Source organism: Hyperolius riggenbachi, chromosome 7 (assembly GCF_040937935.1).
Source record: "Hyperolius riggenbachi isolate aHypRig1 chromosome 7, aHypRig1.pri, whole genome shotgun sequence".
In the NCBI taxonomy this organism is placed as follows: Eukaryota; Metazoa; Chordata; class Amphibia; order Anura; family Hyperoliidae; genus Hyperolius; species Hyperolius riggenbachi.
The window spans coordinates 12,921,640-12,941,811 of record NC_090652.1 but is presented as its reverse complement, the minus strand read 5'-3'; the positions used below and the strand labels follow the sequence as shown (position 1 = coordinate 12,941,811).

The 20,172-nt window shown below is 44.4% G+C and overlaps 2 protein-coding genes across 3 annotated transcripts in view; both read right to left on the bottom strand.

Annotated features, from left to right (window-relative positions):
* CDKL4 (cyclin dependent kinase like 4) overlaps positions 1 to 2,030 on the bottom strand; it is a 63,404-nt gene extending 61,374 nt beyond the window's left edge. The window contains exon 1 of the mRNA XM_068246462.1: positions 1,726 to 2,030. The gene's annotated coding sequence lies outside the window, so the exon portion shown is untranslated. The remainder of the gene's footprint in view (positions 1 to 1,725) is intronic.
* A 4,007-nt stretch (positions 2,031 to 6,037) lies between these two features.
* HMOX2 (heme oxygenase 2) overlaps positions 6,038 to 20,172 on the bottom strand; it is a 45,662-nt gene continuing 31,527 nt past the window's right edge. For both annotated transcript variants that reach the window (XM_068243593.1, XM_068243595.1), the window contains exons 5-6: positions 16,643 to 16,763; positions 6,038 to 14,579 (exon numbers count right to left, since the gene is read on the bottom strand). In XM_068243593.1, coding sequence (XP_068099694.1) covers positions 14,452 to 14,579; positions 16,643 to 16,763 — 249 coding nt within the window. In that variant the 3' untranslated portion in view covers positions 6,038 to 14,451. The remainder of the gene's footprint in view (positions 14,580 to 16,642; positions 16,764 to 20,172) is intronic.

The window sequence follows — 20,172 nt, the reverse complement described above, 5'->3', positions numbered from 1 at the left end:
AGCCCCTCTGAGGACAGTCAGTGACAAGCCTATATATACTCTGTACAGTGCTGCGGAAGATGTTGGCGCTTTATAAACACAATAAATAATAATAATAATAGTAATAATATATTCGTTCACTACACCATCAACGAACCAATCTTTGCTTCCTATCAATCACAACCAACAAGAAAATCTAAATTTTGGTTTGCCGAAAATCCAATTGAACGACGATTTTTATAATCATTCGTAATCCATTGTGCCCATCAACGGAGATTGTTTACAACCAATCCAATCAGAAATTCTGATCGCTCAAGATTTTTCGCTAGAAATTGGACCGTTAGTGGCCACCTTTAGGGAGTCTTGCCGAATAGATGCTGGCTTACTGAACAGGGAAAGCAGAGATTCGAATAGAGCAGAATCTCATTATAGTAAACTCTGATATAGCAAACCTCTGGATATAGTAAACACAGTCAGGTCTCGACCATACGCCTGTATGAAGAAACAATAAATGACCACCAAGTCTGATATAGTAAATTACTTGGCCCGGTCCCTTGTAGTTTATTATAAAGGCATTCTGTTGTGTATGTGTAGTAGTGATAGTAATCTATAATAAAACCCTTGTGTCCCTACGTCCTCCTGTGCCCATGTGTTTGGGCCAGTGCGCAAGCGCGGCACGTGGGCGGACTTGGGACAGCAGGAGGAAGAGCGCATGGAGAAGGCGGCCGTGCATGCGCGCAGCGGGGATCGCGGCCATTGGAAAGGTGGGAGTTTTTTTAACGGGCGTTTTTTTCCAAGTAACAATAACTCACGAGCAGGGCCGGTTTAAGCAGCAATGGGGCCCCAGGGCAAAATAAACCTGGGGGGCTCCCCCAACAGATACCCCGGGACAAAAATCGGGCATTAGGGGACCTTTTTTGCAGCTGGTATAGTCAGGGTGTGAAGTCCCAATCGGTCGGAGCTCCACATTCTAGCTATCCCAGCCTGCATGGGGGACAAGGGGTTAAAAAGTTTCAGGAGGGGGGACCCCACATAATTTTTTTTAAAAAAATTCCTACACTCTAAACATAAAAAAAAAATTGGGAAATAGGAAAAAATACCAGGGATCTTTATACAGCCATATTGCGGCTGTATAGCGATCCCTGGCCAAAGCGCTGCGGCTGCGTATAGACCCCCTGGAAACCCCGTCAGGAAATGTATTGCTCTTTCTTTTGATACATGTAAAATTACACTACTGTTAGGTTTGCTACTAAAAGTGACATTTACCGCATTTAAAAGTAAACTTTTTTCCTTCTAAACTTTAAAATCGATTTTCTCAAAAACTATAAGGTCTTTTTGAAAAATTGTTTTTTCCTCTTATTCCTAATGATCTCCGTAACATATCCTGCAAATTTAGGGTGTCTAGCATTTAAGGTGGATTTGGTAATAACTATTAAAGTCGGCAGGTTTTTAAATGTGTATTTTTTTTTTCCTTTGAAACTTTAAAATCGATTTTCTCAAAAACTATAAGGCCGATTTGAATTTTTTTTCCCCTCTTGTAGCCACTGGGGGCCCCTACAAGCTCTGGGGCCCTGGGGCAGCTGCCTCCTTTGCCTTAATGGTAGCGCCGGCCCTGCTCACGAGTTCATGCAAACCAACACAACACAATGCAGTCACATGAGAGCGGACAGTAAGGGCGGAGTCCCTCCATGCTGCGGCCGGTATAAGACGCATGCAGTCATATGAGGACAGATATAGATACATCACCTGCAGGCTGCAGCCACCTCAGACGAGATGTGTGTCCTCCGGGGAGCGAGAGGATCCCGGTGTCACCTGTTGCATCTCCACAGGCTGCTGTCTGCAACCGATCCCAACTACCAGCCAGCCTGTAATGGGAGTCTATGGGTTGCCAGGGGCGACAGGCTCCTCCGGCGACACTAGGCCGAAAGGGATCCTCCTCTCCTGTCCTCGACGGCTGTTTGTTTGCAAAGTCAGTCAAGGAGTTTCTATGGCGACCCCAGCAGCGGAGGTGCCTGGGAATTTCCTCAGGGCCTCTCCTCGTCTTACCATATTCACTGCATGACCAGCACTAATTGCTGACAAGAAAGTTCACTTTCAGCCATTGTGTCAGCTGGCTGCGTATAACTCTATCCTATTGTGCCCAGACAGGCCTGGCTGTCACCGCAGCAACCGAGATGCTCCACAGCCCTCATACATAGCTCCCAGCTGTCCCTCTTTGGGAACCAAATGCCTGTGTCCCTTTCTCCCTCATTTGTCCCTCTTTCAGGACTGATGTACAGATCTATGGAAATATATGTATCTTTCTACTGAAAAATGTGTTTAATGACTCTAAACTTTATTGCGACCAATTTAATTGATATATTTCTCATACCTCCAAACTTCTTGAGATAAGAAAAAGGGACTTTTTAACCACTTCAGCCTACAGGGTTGAATTTTTTTTGCATCTGAGCAACTTTCACCTCCCATTCATTTGCTAATAACTTTATCACTACTCATCACAATGAGTGGATCTATATCTTGTTTTTTTCGCCACCAATTAGGCTTTCTGTGGGTGGTACATTTTGCTGAGAATTAATTTATTGTAAGTCCATTTTAACAGGAATTTTAAGAAAGAAATGGAAAAAAAAATATTATTCCTCAACTTTTGGCCATTATAGTTTGAAATTAATACATGCTACCATAATTAAAACCTATGTACTTTATTTACCAATTTGTCCCGCTTATTACACCATTAAAATTATGTCCCTATCACAATGTATGGCGCTGATATTCAATTTGGAAATAAAGGTGCATTTTTTCAATTTGCGTCCATCACTATTTACAAGCCCATAATTTAATAAATCATATTGACATACTCCTTTGACATGCATATTTAAAAAGTTCAGACCCTTAGGTAACTATTTATGTTGTTTTTTTTTATTGTAATTTTTTTATTTTTTTTAAATTAAAACTTGTATGTGGGTATTTTTTGGTGTGGGAGGTAAACAGGGTTTTTTAATGTATTAAAATGTATTTAACACAAAGTGTGTTTTTGGTGTAATTTGCTATTTGGCCACAAGATGGCCACAGTCAAAAAGTCCTGGGAGCGATCGATCTCGCTCCCAGGAAGAAGAAAGGAGACCAGAGCTCAGAAAAGCCGCAGCGTCTGAAGAGAAGACGCTGTCGGCTTTTCTCCGGGGGGGTCCGATCAGCGAAAGGGATTTATAATCCCTTTCACTGATCGGTGGGCTAACAGCCAGCAGCCGGGGCGCGCACGGGGGGCCCCTGGGAGCGCGCGCGACCCGCGGGAGTGCGCGCAGCCTAACTGGACGAAAATTTTCGGCCAGTTAGGCTGAAGTGGTTAAAGGGGCACTACAGCGAAAAACTGTAAAATTTTAAGTATGTGCAAACAGACAAATAAGTACTTTTTTTTTCCAGAGTAAAATGAGCCATACATTACTTTTCTCCTATGTTGCTGTCACTTACAGTAGGCAGTAGAAATCTGACAGAAGCAACAGGTTTTGGACTAGTCCATCTCTTCATAGGGGATTCTCAGCAAGGCTTTTATTCTTTATAAACACATTCCTGAAAAAGGATTTAAACAATGATGCTGCCCAGCTTCCCAGCTCGCTACACAGTTTTTTGGCAGTTGGACAAAGCAACTGCCATTCACTAAGTGCTTTTGAAAATAAATATATCCCTGAGAATCCCCTATAAAGAGATGGACTAGTCCAAAACCTGTCACTTCTGTCAGATTTCTACTACCTACTGTAAGTGGCAGCAACATAGGAGAAAAGTAATTTATGGCTCATTTTACTTTGGAAAAAATGTACTTATCTGTATATGTTTGCACATATTTTACATTTTAGTTTTTTGCTGTAGTGCCCCTTTAAGACACACCCCTGCCACATCTCTAACCATGCCCACACCACACCCCTTGTTACCGATACCAGAAAAAAATTCAGAAGCAAAAGACGCAGTTTAAGGCCTAGTTCACACTACAAAACGCAATTGCAAAACGCTTTTTGGAAATACCAGGAATTACAATTCCAAAGCGCTTTTTGGAAGTACCAGGAAGTACCTTCCAGGTCGCGGCTTAGCTTCCAATTGGAGGAAGCATGCGGAGGCAGGCAGCGGCGGGGACAGAGGCGGGGGAGCTGATATAGAATGACAGGCTGCAGGTATATACAAGGCTAGCGACAAGCAGATTGTCACTAACCTATCGCTTATTTTCAGGGGGGCAGCAGACCCAGAGGGGGACTAGAGATGGCAATACAGAGACACAGAGGCACGTGATTATGCACAGGACGTTTGTTTCACTTTTAAAGTTGTTATTTTGCTTTATTGACCGATTGCTATTTTAACTATTATTGCTTGCTTACTGCGAACTATTGTTGTCATATGTGTGTACGCACCTTTAGGTGTAGGGTTTACAGTAGGGGCAATATTAGGAATTAGTGAGGGGTAGAATTAGTGTAGGTTAAAGCCTAAAGGATCCCATTAACATTACAATTTTCAGGGAACAATCGCCTGAGCGATCACATAAATGCGATTGGATTGGCAAACAATAAACCTTGCTGATGTCCCAAATCGACTGTGAATGATTCTTACGATCGTTCGATGACAATTTAAGTGATTGGAAAAAAACTTTTTTTTATAATCAGTTGTGATGGATAGGAAGTAAAGATGGGTTCACTGATTGTGAAATAATCAATGTGTTAAGGTCACCATCAATGATATGATCTTGATTGTACATTAACGATACAATCCCCCAAAGGTTTTGGCCCACTAACCTTTAACCAATCTGATCAGATGAATGAAATGGATCCGTTTTCAGATCATTAACCACTTCCGGTTCTTGGTCGAGACTCTGATGTCCTGACATGTCTCCCTAAAAAGGGAGGGAGACTCAGAGGCTTACCTCTTCTTCCGCAAGTATCCGTTTACTTTCTGCGTTGGGTTTGCTATAAAATTTGCCTTGTTCAGTTGGGCTAAAAAGCACACCTTAAATGAGAGGGACACGGAGGCTGCCATATCTGTTTCCTTTTAAAGAATGCAGATTGCCTGGCTGTCCAGCTGATCCTCTGCCTTTAATGCCGGGAATACACAGTACACGTTTGTACAGCTCAATCGAGCCATTAGATGGCTCGATTGATAATTTCCGACATGTGCGATCTCCCGCCCGATCGATTCCGCGCTCGATACCGCGGGTGGGACAATGGAAAAAGATAAGGAAACCGAGCAGAAGATAATAAAATCGCCCGCAGGGACGAGCAGGGAATCGATCCGACGGCATAATCGAGCCGCGGAAACGTACCGTGTATTCCCAGCATTAGCCATAGACTGATCTGACACGATTAGCTGCATGCTTGTTTCTGGTGTGAATCAGACACTACTGCAGCCAAATAGATCAGCAGGGCTGCCAGGCAACTGGTATTGTTTAACAGGAAATACATATGACAACATCCATATGCCTCTTACTTCAGGTGTGCAATAAAGAGGCACTATGGCGAAAAATTGTAAAATTTTATATATGTGCAAATATATACAATTAAGAAGTACATTTTTTCCAGAGTAAAATGAGCCATAAATTACTTTTCTCCTATGTTGCTGTCACTTACAGTAGGTAGTAGAAATCTGACAGAAGCGACAGGTTTTGGACTAGTCCATCTCTTCATAGGGGATTCTCAGGGATTTATTTTCAAAAGCACTTAGTGAATGGCAGTTGCTCTGTCTAACTGCCCAAAAACTGTGTAGCGAGCAGGGAGGCTGGCCGGTATCATTGTTTAAATCCTTTTTAGGGAATCTCTTTATAAAGAATCAAAGCCTTGCTGAGAATCCCCTATGAAGAGATGGACTAGTCCAAAACCTGTCACTTCTGTCAGATTTCTACTACCTACTGTAAGTGACAGCATTATAGGAGAAAAGTAATTTATGGCTCATTTTACTCTGTAAAATACGTGCTTCTTTTTTGGCCATGTTTGCACATATTTTAAATTTTACAATTTTTTGCCATAGTGCCCCTTTAAGGTTTCAAAGACTTCAGTAAGTGTAAAAATGAATAAACACAACACAAAACCACAGTGAAGACTTTATTGGATTACACAGAAATAAAATAAAACCACATCAGCAATATCTTAAGAAAAGATGGGTCAGACTGAGATGATGGATCCATTCTTCATAACTGTACCCATAATAATTATACAGATTAATCAGAACCCTGAAAGAAATATGCTTAAGCCTTTTATTAAGAGCCTAGGAGTAAATAAAGTAACCGTTCAACCTGATAACTTCAGGAGGAAAACAACACCTTGCTTCGATAAAGACCAGAAATGCATCTGTGCAAGTCTCTGCAATTTAAAGTGAACCCGAGATGAAAAGAAATGAATTCGATAAACAATTGGATCTGTCCTCCTACTCCTAAAATGACCTTTTTTTTGAGATATCTCACGGTTTTATTTTACGTATAAACATATAAAAAGCAGATTTAATGTTTTATAGGCTGCTTAATTGCAGTGTCTCAAGAGTCCCAGAGTGAAAATACATGAACTATTGACCTTTTTATCTTTCCCTTGCAGTCAGAAGCTCAGTTACCTCCTTAGGAAAGTGTTTTATAGCTGTAATTTGTTATCAAGGTGTCCAACTGGGTCCCCACTGGGGAAAAATCGTTCCATAGCTGAATATTAACTCTTTCAGGCAGGGAAACAAGAAAAGGAGCAAAGCATAAGTGTCTGTATGCTTGCCACTGTATATGCACGTCTATCTCATCCTGTCACATGTCATCTCGGGTACACTTTAGGGTTACAAGAAAAATACAAAAAAAAGCACCTTTTTATTGCAGTCTTGTAGAGAGCTGAGAATTTCCTTTGTCGACCGGAAGCACGAATGTCACGTTCTGTAACCCTGGCAACAGTACTCCATTAGGAGTACATACCATCTAGAAACTCCCACCTGAGCTGTTATTAAAGCAGGAGCCATTGTAACTAATTTTCAACACATGCGGTATTCCACTGGCTGACAGGAAATTCCGACCCTCTAAGGCCTCTTTTCCAGCAGCAGTAAATTCAGCTGCTCCTGGTCACTGTCTAGTCGCTTGCTAGTGCTCGACGCAGGCAGTGTGTTTTTTCGCTGCCCGGTAACACATTGTGTGTCAAACGTGGCACGCTCGGTGTTACCAAACACTGCCATTCAGCCGCATGCAATTCGACCAATAAACCGTTCAGACATCGTTGGAAAAGAGGCCTTATTGGACAGTCTCTATGGAATTTGTGTGTTTTATATAAAATAAAAACAGAGTAAGCTAGCTTGAACAAGGGTCGCCATTATCCTTTCCGCTAATAAATGGACGCGGGTTTAATGGATCGCATCGTTTCCAGCAAAAAGTAGAATTTCTACCTTAAACAGGACCTGTCAAGACACAAGCAATCGGCAGCCATTTTGTCACTGGCACTCATTCTAGAAAATAGGGACCGCTGTGGCAGCTGCAAGGACTTTAGACAAAATGGCTGCCTGCGTCAGTGGGACTCCAGCCATTACTGTAATAGATATGATTTTATACCATTTATAACAAAACTAAAGTTCTAACTTGGGCTCACTTCTGCAGAGAGCACTGAAAGCGTTAAGCCTCCGCGTTTACTGTATGGCAAGCTGCCTCAGCAGACCTCCTGCAGTTTATTCACAGTTGCTGATAAGAACTAATTAGATAGATTGATCTGGCTAAACAAACATTTCACCAGCAACTTTTCATTGTGAGCAGTGCTAGAGTTCGGGTCGGCTTTAAACTACCATGGATAGGAGGCAGTTGTGATGTCATTGGCTGGAGTCCCACTTTAACCAAGTGCTAAGTATATTAATTTAACACTGCACAAAGCAGGGACAGTGTGCAAAGTGTAGGCAATCACCTCAACCAATCAGACGTCACCTCACTAGTGTCAAATCCAATAAGAGATGACTGACTGGTCGCAGCGTGTGACTGCAATGCGCAGGCTCAATGAGTAGGTCATAGTAAGTGCATAAATCGCCGTAACTTATCATGCTAAATCGTCATCTTTCAAGTGCTGCATGCAAGCAATAAAACCGTAAAAGCGAGCCATTGAAAATTACGCTAAAGGTTAAAAGAGGCTTTATGGACGGCCAGCGATCAGCACGCCGCGGCTGTTGGCCGTTTGGTTTCTCTGGGCTAGCGAAACCTTCGGGGCTGAGGAAAGGGCTCCCGGCAGTGAGGTATCCCCATTCCTGCCACAGCGCAATACTTTCATATCACAGAGAACAATCGTCTTTGGGAAAGTTGCATATATTGTAGATATCTATGGCTGCATCCTCAAAATACAAGTGAATAAAAAAAAAAAAAAAAATAACACTAGTCAGGCATGTCGTTACAGTGCAATATAGCTACGTATTACGTAATCTAGGTTAAGAGTCATGAGTAAAAAATTCAGGTCCAGAAATCCCTCTATTAAAGAGAACCCGAGGTGGGTTTGTGAAATCATATTAGGGCACAGAGGCTAGTTCTGTATACAATGCCCAGCCTCTGTGTCCTTATAGTGCGCCCCCAGCCCCTCCCCGGGCTCTGCTGTCCCCCATTATAAAAACCGCCAGGCTAGCGACACTCAGATTGTCACTAGCCTGTTATTTACCTTCAGGCTGCCACTCGCCGCCGCTACCCCCGCCTCCTGCATAGCGCGGCTCCCCGCCTGTGTGCCTTTCCTCCCCGCCTCTCTAAGCTTCTTCCAATCGGCTTACGGAGGCGGGAGGAAGCGGGGGAGCGGCAGCAAGTGGCAGCCTGAAGGTAAACAGCAGACTAGCGACAATCTGCGGGGGGTGGGGGCTGGAGGACAATATAGAAGGACACAGAGGCTGGTCATTGTTTACAGAACGTGCCTCTGTGTCCTAATATGATTTTACAAACCCACCTCAGGTTCTCTTTAAAGTGAACCCGAGCACCATTTTTAGCATCCAGGGCATCTATCTCAATAGCACATTTAATATGCATGCCAAAAACAGGGCTCATTATTAAAAAAACCAAAAACTTTAATTTTATCTCTTTTTACATATAAAAGTTTAGCAGAGGCCTTTATCACCCTACTTTCTCCTACTTGGCTGAATAGTGTACTGGTAGTGTACTGGTTAAGGGCTCTGCCTCTGACACAGGAGACCAGGGTTCAAATCTTGGCTCCTCCTGTTCATAAAGCCAGCAACTAGTCAGTAAGGAGACATTGGGCACGGCATCCTAACACTGCTACTGAGTGTGCTTAAGTGGCTGCCTCTGCAAGTGCTATGAGTCCAACAGGAGAAAAACGTTATACAAATACTGGAATTATTATTTCCAAGTCCTGCCCAACCACAGAAGTTTCAGGCAGATAAGGACTGGTGTAATTATTGTATTGCACACATTATTTCATCAGCCCGTGGGGGAGTGGAGATTGGACACCGTGCTTCAAAGAGTTTAGAGAAATCACAGATGCTATCTTCACACCTTCTCCAGGATAAATAATGGGCAGCTAGAAGGGGAGAGGGAGCACGGCAGCTCCTGTTAGAAACCAGGAAAAAAAAGTGGTGCTTGGTTCCCTTTAACAGTGAAGCAGATATGCTCAGTGGTGTTTCACAGATGAGGGCTCAAGTCACACAGAAAGCTCCCCTCTCCTCGCAGGAGTATAAGGAAGTACAGAGGAGCCAAAAGGATAAAATATGCTAAAAAGTCTAAAACGTTCAGGTGGCGGTGGTGGACCAGCCACACCAAAACAGACACGATGCTGTCGCTTGAGATAATTTATTCACATACTCCTAGATAAAACTGCAACGCATTTCACGGGCACAATCCCGCTTCATCAGGCAACATACAAACGGAGTATCACACGTCTCTGGGTTCAATAGCTGCTTGGCACCTCTGTACGTTTTAGACTTTTTAGCATATTTTATCCTTTTGGCGCCTCTGTACTTCCTTATATCAAGTTTTCCACCCCTGGTGGAAGTGTGGTGCACCCTCTTTTCTCCTATCTACAGAGAGCGACATCTTAGTCCTGAGTGGGGACAGGTCTAATCTCCCCACTTGCTTATACAGTGGTTGCCTAAGTGGTAACCTATGTTTGTAAGTATAATACTTATGTTCCATTATTCCTCCCTGTTCCAATACATACTACACTATACTGTGCTCTCGGTTTTTCTGCTTTAACCTCGCAGGAGGGCTCAGGTCACACAGAGTTCACCTCTCCTCGGAGGAGGGCTCGGGTCACACAGAGTTCACCTCGGAGGAGGGCTCAGGGGTTCGGGCGCAAAGAGTTCACCTCTCGTCGGAGGAGGGCTCGGGTCACACAGAGTTCACCTCTCCTCGGAGGAGGGCTCAGGTCACATAGAGTTCACCTCGGAGGCGGGCTCAGGTCACACAGAGTTCACCTCGGAGGAGGGCTCAGGGGTTCGGTCGCACAGAGTTCACCTCTCCTCGGAGGAGGGCTCGGGTCACACAGAGTTCACCTCTCCTCGGAGGAGGGCTCAGGTCACATAGAGTTCACCTCGGAGGCGGGCTCAGGTCACACAGAGTTCACCTCGGAGGAGGGCTCAGGGGTTCGGTCGCACAGAGTTCACCTCTCCTCGGAGGAGGGCTCGGGTCACACAGAGCTCACCTCTTCTCGGTGGAATATCATCCTCTGAGGATTGTAACTCACAAACAGACCCTCTGTGTGGTGGAACTTACCCTAACCCTACCGAGAGGTCGTCCTGCTGAACATCTCACACTTCCATTTACGATGAACCTTTACTTTCTCACATGTAATGAAGCAAAGACCAATTTGTGGAAAAACTTTTGTTTGGAAAAGAGGCCCTGTAGTGACATAAAGTAGAAAACCGTAAATGATTCAGGATATCCAATTTATTGTAAACATCTTGGTTTCAGCATCAGAAACACTTCCTATTTCTATGTATTGCTATATACTGGTATATAGCCCCGCCCTCCCAGTGATGCTTAGCCTAGGCTTTTTCTAAGAGTTTAGGTGTTATTTGAACTGGCTTCAGAATGCTCAGAAACAAACATTCCGCAGAGATTATCTGACAGGACTAAAGATGTCACCCTCAGTGATAAATGTCAGGATGTAAATCAGGGAGAGGAAAGATTGTACAATGGGCAAACACTGACTAAATCATCTATTTAAAAAAGCAATTTTATGCATTATGGGTTTTTTTTTTTTTTTGCTACAGTTCCTCTTTAAAATAAATCCGACACTTTCTGCTGAAAAATTAAACCAGGGTCTGCAAGTCACAGAAAACCATCACTACACGCTGTAGACGGTTCATTTGAAATGGTACCTGCAGCAACGGGAGCATACAGTACCAATCATGCTCAGAACTTGACTTCTTACTCCTTTTTTACTTATTTTTGGATTGCAAAGCGTTACCCGTATATACTCGAATAAAAGTCAACCTCGTGTATAAGCCGACTCCAACATTTAAAGCTTTTAACCTAGATTTTATATTGACTCGTGTATAAGTCTACCCAGCAAAGCAACGTTAATGGCTGCACTTGGGGACCAGGAAGAATTAACACTGACTGCACTGTGTAAAGTATTGTGGCCATTAAACCTTCCGGGCCCCTACGTACAGCCATTATCCACTACCCCTCCCTAGTAAGCACTGCAGTGCAATATCTTTCCCCCTGTCCCTTACCTTGTTAACTGTTGTGACCAAGACTTTCACACCTGTGTTTCCTTGATCTAGAAAGTGTCACTTACCACTGGAGTAATTGCTGCAAATGGGAGTGTCACTAATAGTACACACATTACTCAGTGTGCTCAGCCATTGGTTGGTAAAAATGTCAATATCTCACAAATAATGCATGCCTCTAAAATCTTCTCATATCAAAAGTAAGCTCTTATAAAGACGTGCTTTTCCAAGCAAAAGGTGATGGAGGGAGGGGGGTTATAAAGCATGCTGGCCACTGCGGCTCTCTCTGCAAGGGTTGAACGAGAGGTGCCCCACCCCAATCCTCCCAGCTAGGAGTCCGATATTTAAGTCTGACTCATGTACAAGTCGACCCCTATACTTTTTATCTAAGGCAGGGGTCAGGAACCTTTTTGGCTGAGAGAGCCATAAACGCCCAATATTTTAAAATGTAATTCTGTGAGAGCCATACAATAGGTTTCAAACTGGCACAGTGCGCATGCGCAGCAGAGGGCTCACATCGCTGTTGCCATGGTGATGTGTATTCAGTTGATCTGTTGGGCAGCGGAACTGTCAGACATGTCTTCAGCTTCTCTTGGGTTTCAGCAACATCAGCAATTTCCCCGAGAGCCAGACAGGAGAAATACTTACTAACAGCAATACTTACTAACATGATCCCGGTGGCAGGAGCGTGATCGAGGACGCATGAGCCCAGGACCGCGCAGGCGCAGTGGCCATCGACTGGCCAGTCAACCTAAGTGGCAGTGGGGACCAGAGACTCAATCTGTGACGGCGCAGGGGGCTGGTAGAAGCCCCAGGTGAGTGAAACTTTTTTTTTCTTGTTTCGGTTTTAGTTCCCTTTAAAACTAAAATTAAGAATCAAGGACTGCAGGAAAGCTCTATTATGGATTCTTTCTACGTGTACAGTTATTAAATCCCACATTTAATTTCACTTCAGGTTTGCTTTACTCTCCGGAGACCGTGTAATCTGCCCATCGTGTTTTCAGGTCTCGGTTGTGTGTCCGACTTTACAGTCCAGTATCTATATAAAGGGTAACATGCCCTCCCCAAAACTACACAAAATCTCTTCCGTCACCGATCTGATCTTACTTCATTACGTGTGAGAAGGTAAAGGAGCGTTTCAGGTTAGTAATGTGCAAAGCATAGTAAGCCAATCGAAATTTAGCTTAAGGTCACGGCGCCAGAGCTGAGCTGTAACTGACAGTAATCACACTTCATAGCGCTTTACATCTTATCAGCACTTTCTCCGCCCACGAGGAGCATATCATATGCAGCTGTTTGCTAATGAGATGTTCACATTATAATTTCTGGCCCTTCCCATTAACTGATAGCTCTTTACATCCTATTTGCACTAACTCTGCCCACGAGGAGCATATCATGTGCAGCTATTTGCTAATGAGATGTCCACAGTATCATTTCAGGCCCTTCCCATTAACTGATAGCTCTTTACATCTTATTAGCACTTCCACCGCCCACGAGGAGCATATCATATACAGCTGTTTGCTAGACCTTTAATGAGATGTCCGCAGTATCATTTCTGGCCCTTCCCATTAACTGATAGCTCTTTACATCTTATTTGCACTAACTCCACCCACGAAGAGCATATCATGTGCAGCTATTTGCTAATGAGATGTCCACAGTATCATTTCAGGCCCTTCCCATTAACGGATAGCATTTTACATTTTATTAGCACTAACTCCGCCCACGAGGAGCATATTGCATGCAGCCATTTGCTAATGAATATGTCCACAGTATAATTTCTGGCCCTTCCCATTAACTGATAGCTCTTTACATCTTATTTGCACTAACTCTGCCCACGAGGAGCATATCATATGCAGCCATTTGCTAACGAGATGTCCACAGTATACTATATGTACCTTCCCATTAATTGATAGCTCTTTACATCTCATTAGCACTTCCTCCGCCCACGAGGAGCATATCATACACAGCTGTTTGCTAGATCTTTAATGAGATGTCCACAGTATAATTTCTGGCCCTTCCCATTAACTGATATTTCCTAGGGGCCCGACTCCCCGTTCTGAACTCTCGTTTATTTTACATAATGCAGCAGTAGTAAAGAGACTCCCTCACTTGGCATCCTATGGGCTATGGCAGTGTGGCGAGAGCGTGCTGCTGGAGGCCATGGATGATCCAAAAGCATTCATGCCTCGTCATAATTTTAACAGTTTTAGGGTGAACTTGTAGTGACCCTATCGAGTCACAAAAATGGAACTAAACTAACAGTGCAGCCATAGTGGGGCAGTCTGCAGTGACAGTACATTTCTGTGCACACAGGATGCATGCCAGGACAGAGGATCTCCACTTCCTAGACTCGGAGCTCACCCTCTCCTCTGCTGGCACAAAGCTTATACCCCTAACAGTTTCACGTCAGAGTCTCTACAGCTCTGACCCATGGTCGCTATGCAGCTGTAGTGAACAGGCCCAGGTGAAAGAGACCGCTTGATCTCTGACCTCTTGATATATTGGCCCTGGACTCTTGGCAACAGTCGCCCTTCCTGGAGTAGAAGCATTACTTATACATGAATATTAGAGCCCTTTGGCTGCTGCAGTCCAGCAATGGGAAGTGTAGCTATGAAGCAGGATAAAGCTTGTTTTACAGCTGTGATTGGTGAAGTGTCTGGCAGGATATGAGGTCACACCCAGCTCTGCTGGATGGAGGCTTATTACAAAGGATTATGGGAATGTTAGGGTTAGCGGTGGACATCACATTCTGAGTGTACACCACCTGTGCAGAGGCCTCGATCAGCGAGTTTATTAGAAGCCTGTCATGGCGCTTAATGTCCTGGTGGCATCTGGCTGGCATCACATCAAATACCAGGCGATGGTGGCGGCGAGGGCTGCGGCAACGGCAACTAATATGGCTTTGACTTCAGGGCGGCTTGCCAGGGCCAGTGCGGTATGATACGGGCACCCTGAGGCTCCGGCGGACGCTGTGGAAGAGACGGAGACTCAGCAGTTTGCTTTATGCATATTAAAGGAGAAAACAGGTCTGTAGTAAACATCCAAAAATTGCAAAAACAGTGCCCCAAAAATATATGCAAATTCCCTTTTTTCCCCAAAACTGTTCCCTAAATATCCCACAAATGTTTTTTCTTTTTACCTGTACTGGTTGCCTTTGCCTAACTGCAGGAACTGTGCAGTGGCCAGCGGGATTGCAGGAAGTTTTTTTTTTTTTAAGCTACAGTAACAAGCTTATCTCAGCATGCAAATAACAGAAAGCTTCCTATTTTGGATAAAATAAGGACATTATGACCAGAAGTGGAGGGAAAAAGTCAGTGGGCTCTATGCAATTAACTTTTTCCCCTGAGTTTTCTCCCAGGAGATAATTTTTCATCTTTCCATTTCAAATAACCTTTCAACTGAAAAAGTACCAAAAAGTTGGTGAAAAAGTATTGTCAAAATTATTTCGAGTATTTTCTTGCCTGCTGGTGGTTTAAACTCAGGAGAAAAAATTAATTGCATATGGGTCTTATGGTCAGAAGGTGTTCCCCGCAAGCCATGACCTATTAGAACACAAGAAGAGAGTCACTTTGATACAGTCCCTTCTATCATTCTGCCAGTTCCATGTATGACTGAGGAACACTTCCGCTTTACCAATAAACTCCTTTCTCCAAAAAGGCCTTCCTCTAATACCCCCGATAATCTCCCAGTAAGTTACGGCTACTTGCATAACAAAACATCCTGGGCTGGCATCCCAACAGTATCCAGTATTACCGTACATTCGGGACAATGAAGACGAGAGCAACTGCCCCCTATTATTGATTGGATCTGATGGCTTCTCGGGCGGGACTTAAACACAGTGCACCCACACCAACCACCATTCTGTGCCAGCCACAGGGGGGAGTTTCCTAAAGCCACGCCTGCTGTGTCAGTTCACCAAGCTCCACTGTAAGTAGTGCCCATCGCTCTGCGGGTGGAACATCTGGGTGTGCGTGCAGCCAATCACCTTGCTTCTATTATGTTTCCAGTGACACGTGAAAAAAGCAAGAGGATTGACTGCACACACACAAACACACACACCGTTGATGTGGAGCTTGGCGGAATGGCACGGTGGGCGTGGCTTTGGGTAACACCCCCCCCCCCCTTTCTGCAGGATTGGCTGAACGCTCCAATCAGAATGGTGATTGGTGTGGGTCGCACTGTTTATGTCCCGCCCGAGAAGCCATCAGATCCAATCAATAATAGGGGAGGTTGCTCTCTTCTTCTTTGCCCTTAAAGTGAACCTCCAGACTAAAAATCGACTCGGCAGCACTGAAAAGGACTGGTGTTTCTTTAACAGTTTCACAGCATCAGAACTTTGTTTCTCTTATACAAGTCTCATTTTTAGCTGCACAGAAGAAAACTGCCCGGGCAGTTTTCCCCTGATGCTGTGCAAAGCATGATGGGATTTCTGATGTTGTTGTTCTCGTTCTGCTGTTTTGGTGCAATTTTTTTTTTTTACATTTTGATTTTGACATTTGAAGCCTAGGGTGTGCAGCTGGGAGGGGTGATCAGGACACTGGACATTTGGAACTGTGTCTCCTGCTCCTTGTCACCTCCTTTCAACCAAAAAGATGGCTGCCCCCATGACAAAGATGGCAGCCCCCAAGAATCACAAACATTTGCCTGTTCTTTTAAAACAGGGTGGGTAAAAAATTATATTACCTATCTATTCTAATTAACATAACTAATGTAACTTAATGACAGTATGTTTGTTTAGGCTGAAGTTCCCCTTTAATGTACGGTAATGCTGGATACTGTGTGGATGTCCGCCCGGGATGTTTTATTATGCAAGTAGCTGGAACTTGCCGGGAGATTAATGGGGATATTCTATATCCTTCAGGTACTCCTGTTTCCTCCCACATCCAAAAAACAAAGATTGGCTAGTTAACTGGCTCCTCTAAAATTAGCCGTCAACTGCAATAGAAACGTAAGACAATGCCTGACTATGGCATTATTACCATATACACTATATATACACCCCCTTATGTAGCTGTAATGTGGATATACTCACCTTCTTTAGCAGCATAGTATGGGCACTTGCGAAGATCTCCTTTCCCATCATGCGGCGGGAGATTGGCACCCTGAGGTTCATCTGGAATTGAAGCGCCTATTTTATCCAGCTCCTCAAACACCTACAAGACAGAAGGAAAATCACTGAGGACGGGAGCCTAACATTACACCACTGCAGCCATTTCTAGGGCCGCAGTCCTGAGGTGGTTGTGGGTGGCTCATGTGTGGAGCAGCAGCCAGCAGCTGGTAGATTTGATTGTGTTGCAAAACAGAAGTTTGCCTTCCTAAAACAGAAGGTATTTGCGATTATTCAGGTTGGGGTGAGCATATGATGTTTCCCACGATGCATCACTGCTGAATATGCAAATCCTCCCATTGTTGTCCCTGTAAGCTAGCCACACCTCCAGAACCGCTGGAATGCAATGATGTGTCAGCTTGTTAATATTACAGAGCCACAATAATCCAACATGCATACAGACCTCATCAGTGCATGGCATGGATTAATGTGGCTCTACTGACAGGTGAGTGTAAGCTCCGCAGGCATCACTGCAAGTCGGTCGTCCCAAAATCGACGTCGCTACTGTTGTGCCCCCAACTCGCCGTTAATCGAGTGATATCATCCGTCCGGTACAATCGACCTATTCAATAGACTTCGAACTGTGTATGGCCACCTTAAAGGACAACTGAAGTTAGAAGAATATGGAGGCTGCCATATTTACTTCCTTTAAAACAATACCAGTTGCCTGGCAGCCCTGCTGGTTTAGCTCAGTAGTGAATCACACCAGAAACAAGCATGCAGCTAATGTTGCCAGATCTGACAATAATGTTAGAAACACCTGATCTGCTGCATGCTTGTTCAGGGGCTATGGCTGGAAGTATTAGAGGCAGAGGTTCAGCAGAACAGCCAGGCAACTTGTATTGCTTAAATGGAAATAAATATGGCAGCCTCCATATCCGTCTTGCTTCAGTTGTCCTTTAAAGGGGCACTATGGCAAAAAAATGTAAAATATGTGCAAAAAGACAAATAAGAAGTACGTTTTTTCCAGAGTAAAATGAGACATGAATTACTTTTCTCTTATGTTGCTGTCACTTACAGTAGGTAGTAGAAATCTGACATTACCGACAGGTTTTGGACTAGTCCATCTCTTCATAGGAGATTCTCAGCAAGGTCTTTGTTCTTTATAAAGACATTCCCTGAAAAGGATTTATACAAATATACTGGCCAGCCTCCCTGCTCACTGCACACTATTTTTGGTAGTTGGACGAAGCAACTGCCATTCACTAAGTGCTTTTGGAAATAAATAAATCCCTGAGAATCCCCCCATGAAGAGATGGACTAGTCCAAAACCTGTCGCTTATGTCAGATTTCTACTACCTACTGTAAGTGACAGCAAGATAGGAAAAAAGTAATTTATGGCTCATTTTACTCTGGCAAAAACGTACTTCTTATTTGTCTATGTTAGCACATATTTTAAAATTTTATAATTTTTTGCCATAGTGCCCCTTTAAGAGAAAACATCTGTAATTATTATGGGCTGTTGAATCTCCGCCGGATCACATGGAAAGCCATATGTTCTATATCAGTAACCGGAGAGGCACTTTAGCTGATGAAATGAAGCTAGCAGGGAGAGGGGGGTGGTAAGGCTGGATTTAGGCCTCGTGCAGAGCAGTCTATTGAAGCTCCTGCGTTTCCCTTCAGCCCGGTCTGTAATGCCAATGTTAATAAACATGAAGCGGCCCTGCTTATATTACCGGTAATTAGGTTAATTCTCGGTTAATGCGAGATAACACGCACCTGTCAGGGAGATTGAGCAGAGAGTGGCGAGGCCAAGTCCCCTGGCTGCTGAGATGTGGGGAGATAGGAGGGGGTCAGGCAATCAGGAATATTGCCTCGCTCCTCGGCCTGCGCAGAGCTGGGATTACAGGACACTATTACAGCTCACTCACGCTTTCCTCCCCCAGACCAGTCAGCGTGCAGGTAAACGCTGAGGAAAGGTCGCCATACACTTAAAAGACACCCGAGGCGAAAATAAACAAATTAAATAAACAATTGTATCTATCCTCCTTCTCCTAAAAATGACTTTTTAAGTTATTCCACAGTTTTATTTTAAGTTTAAATCTACTTTTTAAGTTTTAACTGTTTTATTGTTTTTGCTTAACGACATTCATTGAAGTATGCCAGAGCTAAAATCTATGAACTAATCACCCTTTACATCACTTTCCTGCTCTCAGAAGCCATTTTCTGCTAGGAAAGTGTTTTATAGTTGGAGTTTCTTATCAGTGAGGGTCACACTGTAGTCACTTCCTGTCTGAGTCAGCCCCATACATACCTGATATTTAACTCTTTCAGGCAGAGAAAGAAAAAAAGGAACACCGCCTAGTTGTTTGTGTGCTAGGCACTGTACATACACATGTCTATCTCATCATGTCACATGTCACTTCGGGTGTCATTTAAGGTGCCCGTACATCAGACGATGTATGGGCAGATCCACCAAGAGTCAGAGCTCTCTCTGATCGGAGGGATATCTGTCGGCTGCCCATCTACCACAGGCAGATTCCCAATCAATTTCAGCATGAAATCTATCAGGAATCGGCCTGTGACGCCACATCCGTGCACACACGCCCACGTTACTCCGGCAACCACGTGGGGCGCCTGTGTGCGGGCGGAGCCAGTGATGGATAGGTGTAAAGTATACAGCACTGGGAGGGGCACAAACATTTTACATTTGGGGGACACGTCCGGGGGGTTGCGTTGCGTTTGTCGATGGTCTCGATATCACAGCCCATTACCGAAACACACACCCGATCGAGAAAGTCGGCCGTACATCTTGCAGCATTGTCCATTCGATACATGAGGCCGATTTCGGCCCAAAACTGGTCGCATTGTCGATCGGGCGTGCTCTAGGCGGCACAGATTTTCATCAGGTCTGATTAAAATAATCGAATTGGATGGTCAATCAGCCGTAAACTCACCTGATGTACTGCCACCTTTATAGATCCCTATCAGATCGAATCTCACAGGGATCCATCTGATCTGTGCCTCATGCTAGGAACAGATTTTTTAACATGAAATCTATTCAAAATCTATCAAGCCGCAATGCTGCCATCAATTCAATTGATTCCTCGTATTTCGGCCACAAATCATCTGAACGAACGATAAGCAAATGTACCAAGCTGGGAAATGTAGCAGCTGCAGCGCGTACGCCGCTGGCGAGTTGGGCACAGGGTGACCCGAATGACGGCTCATCCTGCTGCCACTCAAATTCCCGGCAACGTTGAAGGGAATGTCCAGGAAGAAAAAAACAAACATCTACTTACCTGGGGCTTCCTCCAGCCGTCCTGTGCCCTCGCAGCAGCTCCGGTGGCTCCCGGTCCCCTCCGGTGCAGATGCCGGCCTTGCCAGGTCTGCATCTGCTTGCGTTTTACTATGCAGCTCACTAAGTCTCACTGGCGTCATCCGGACTGTACTGCGCAGGCGCAGAACTACTACACCTGCACTGTACAGTCCGGATGACGCCAGTGAGACTACCT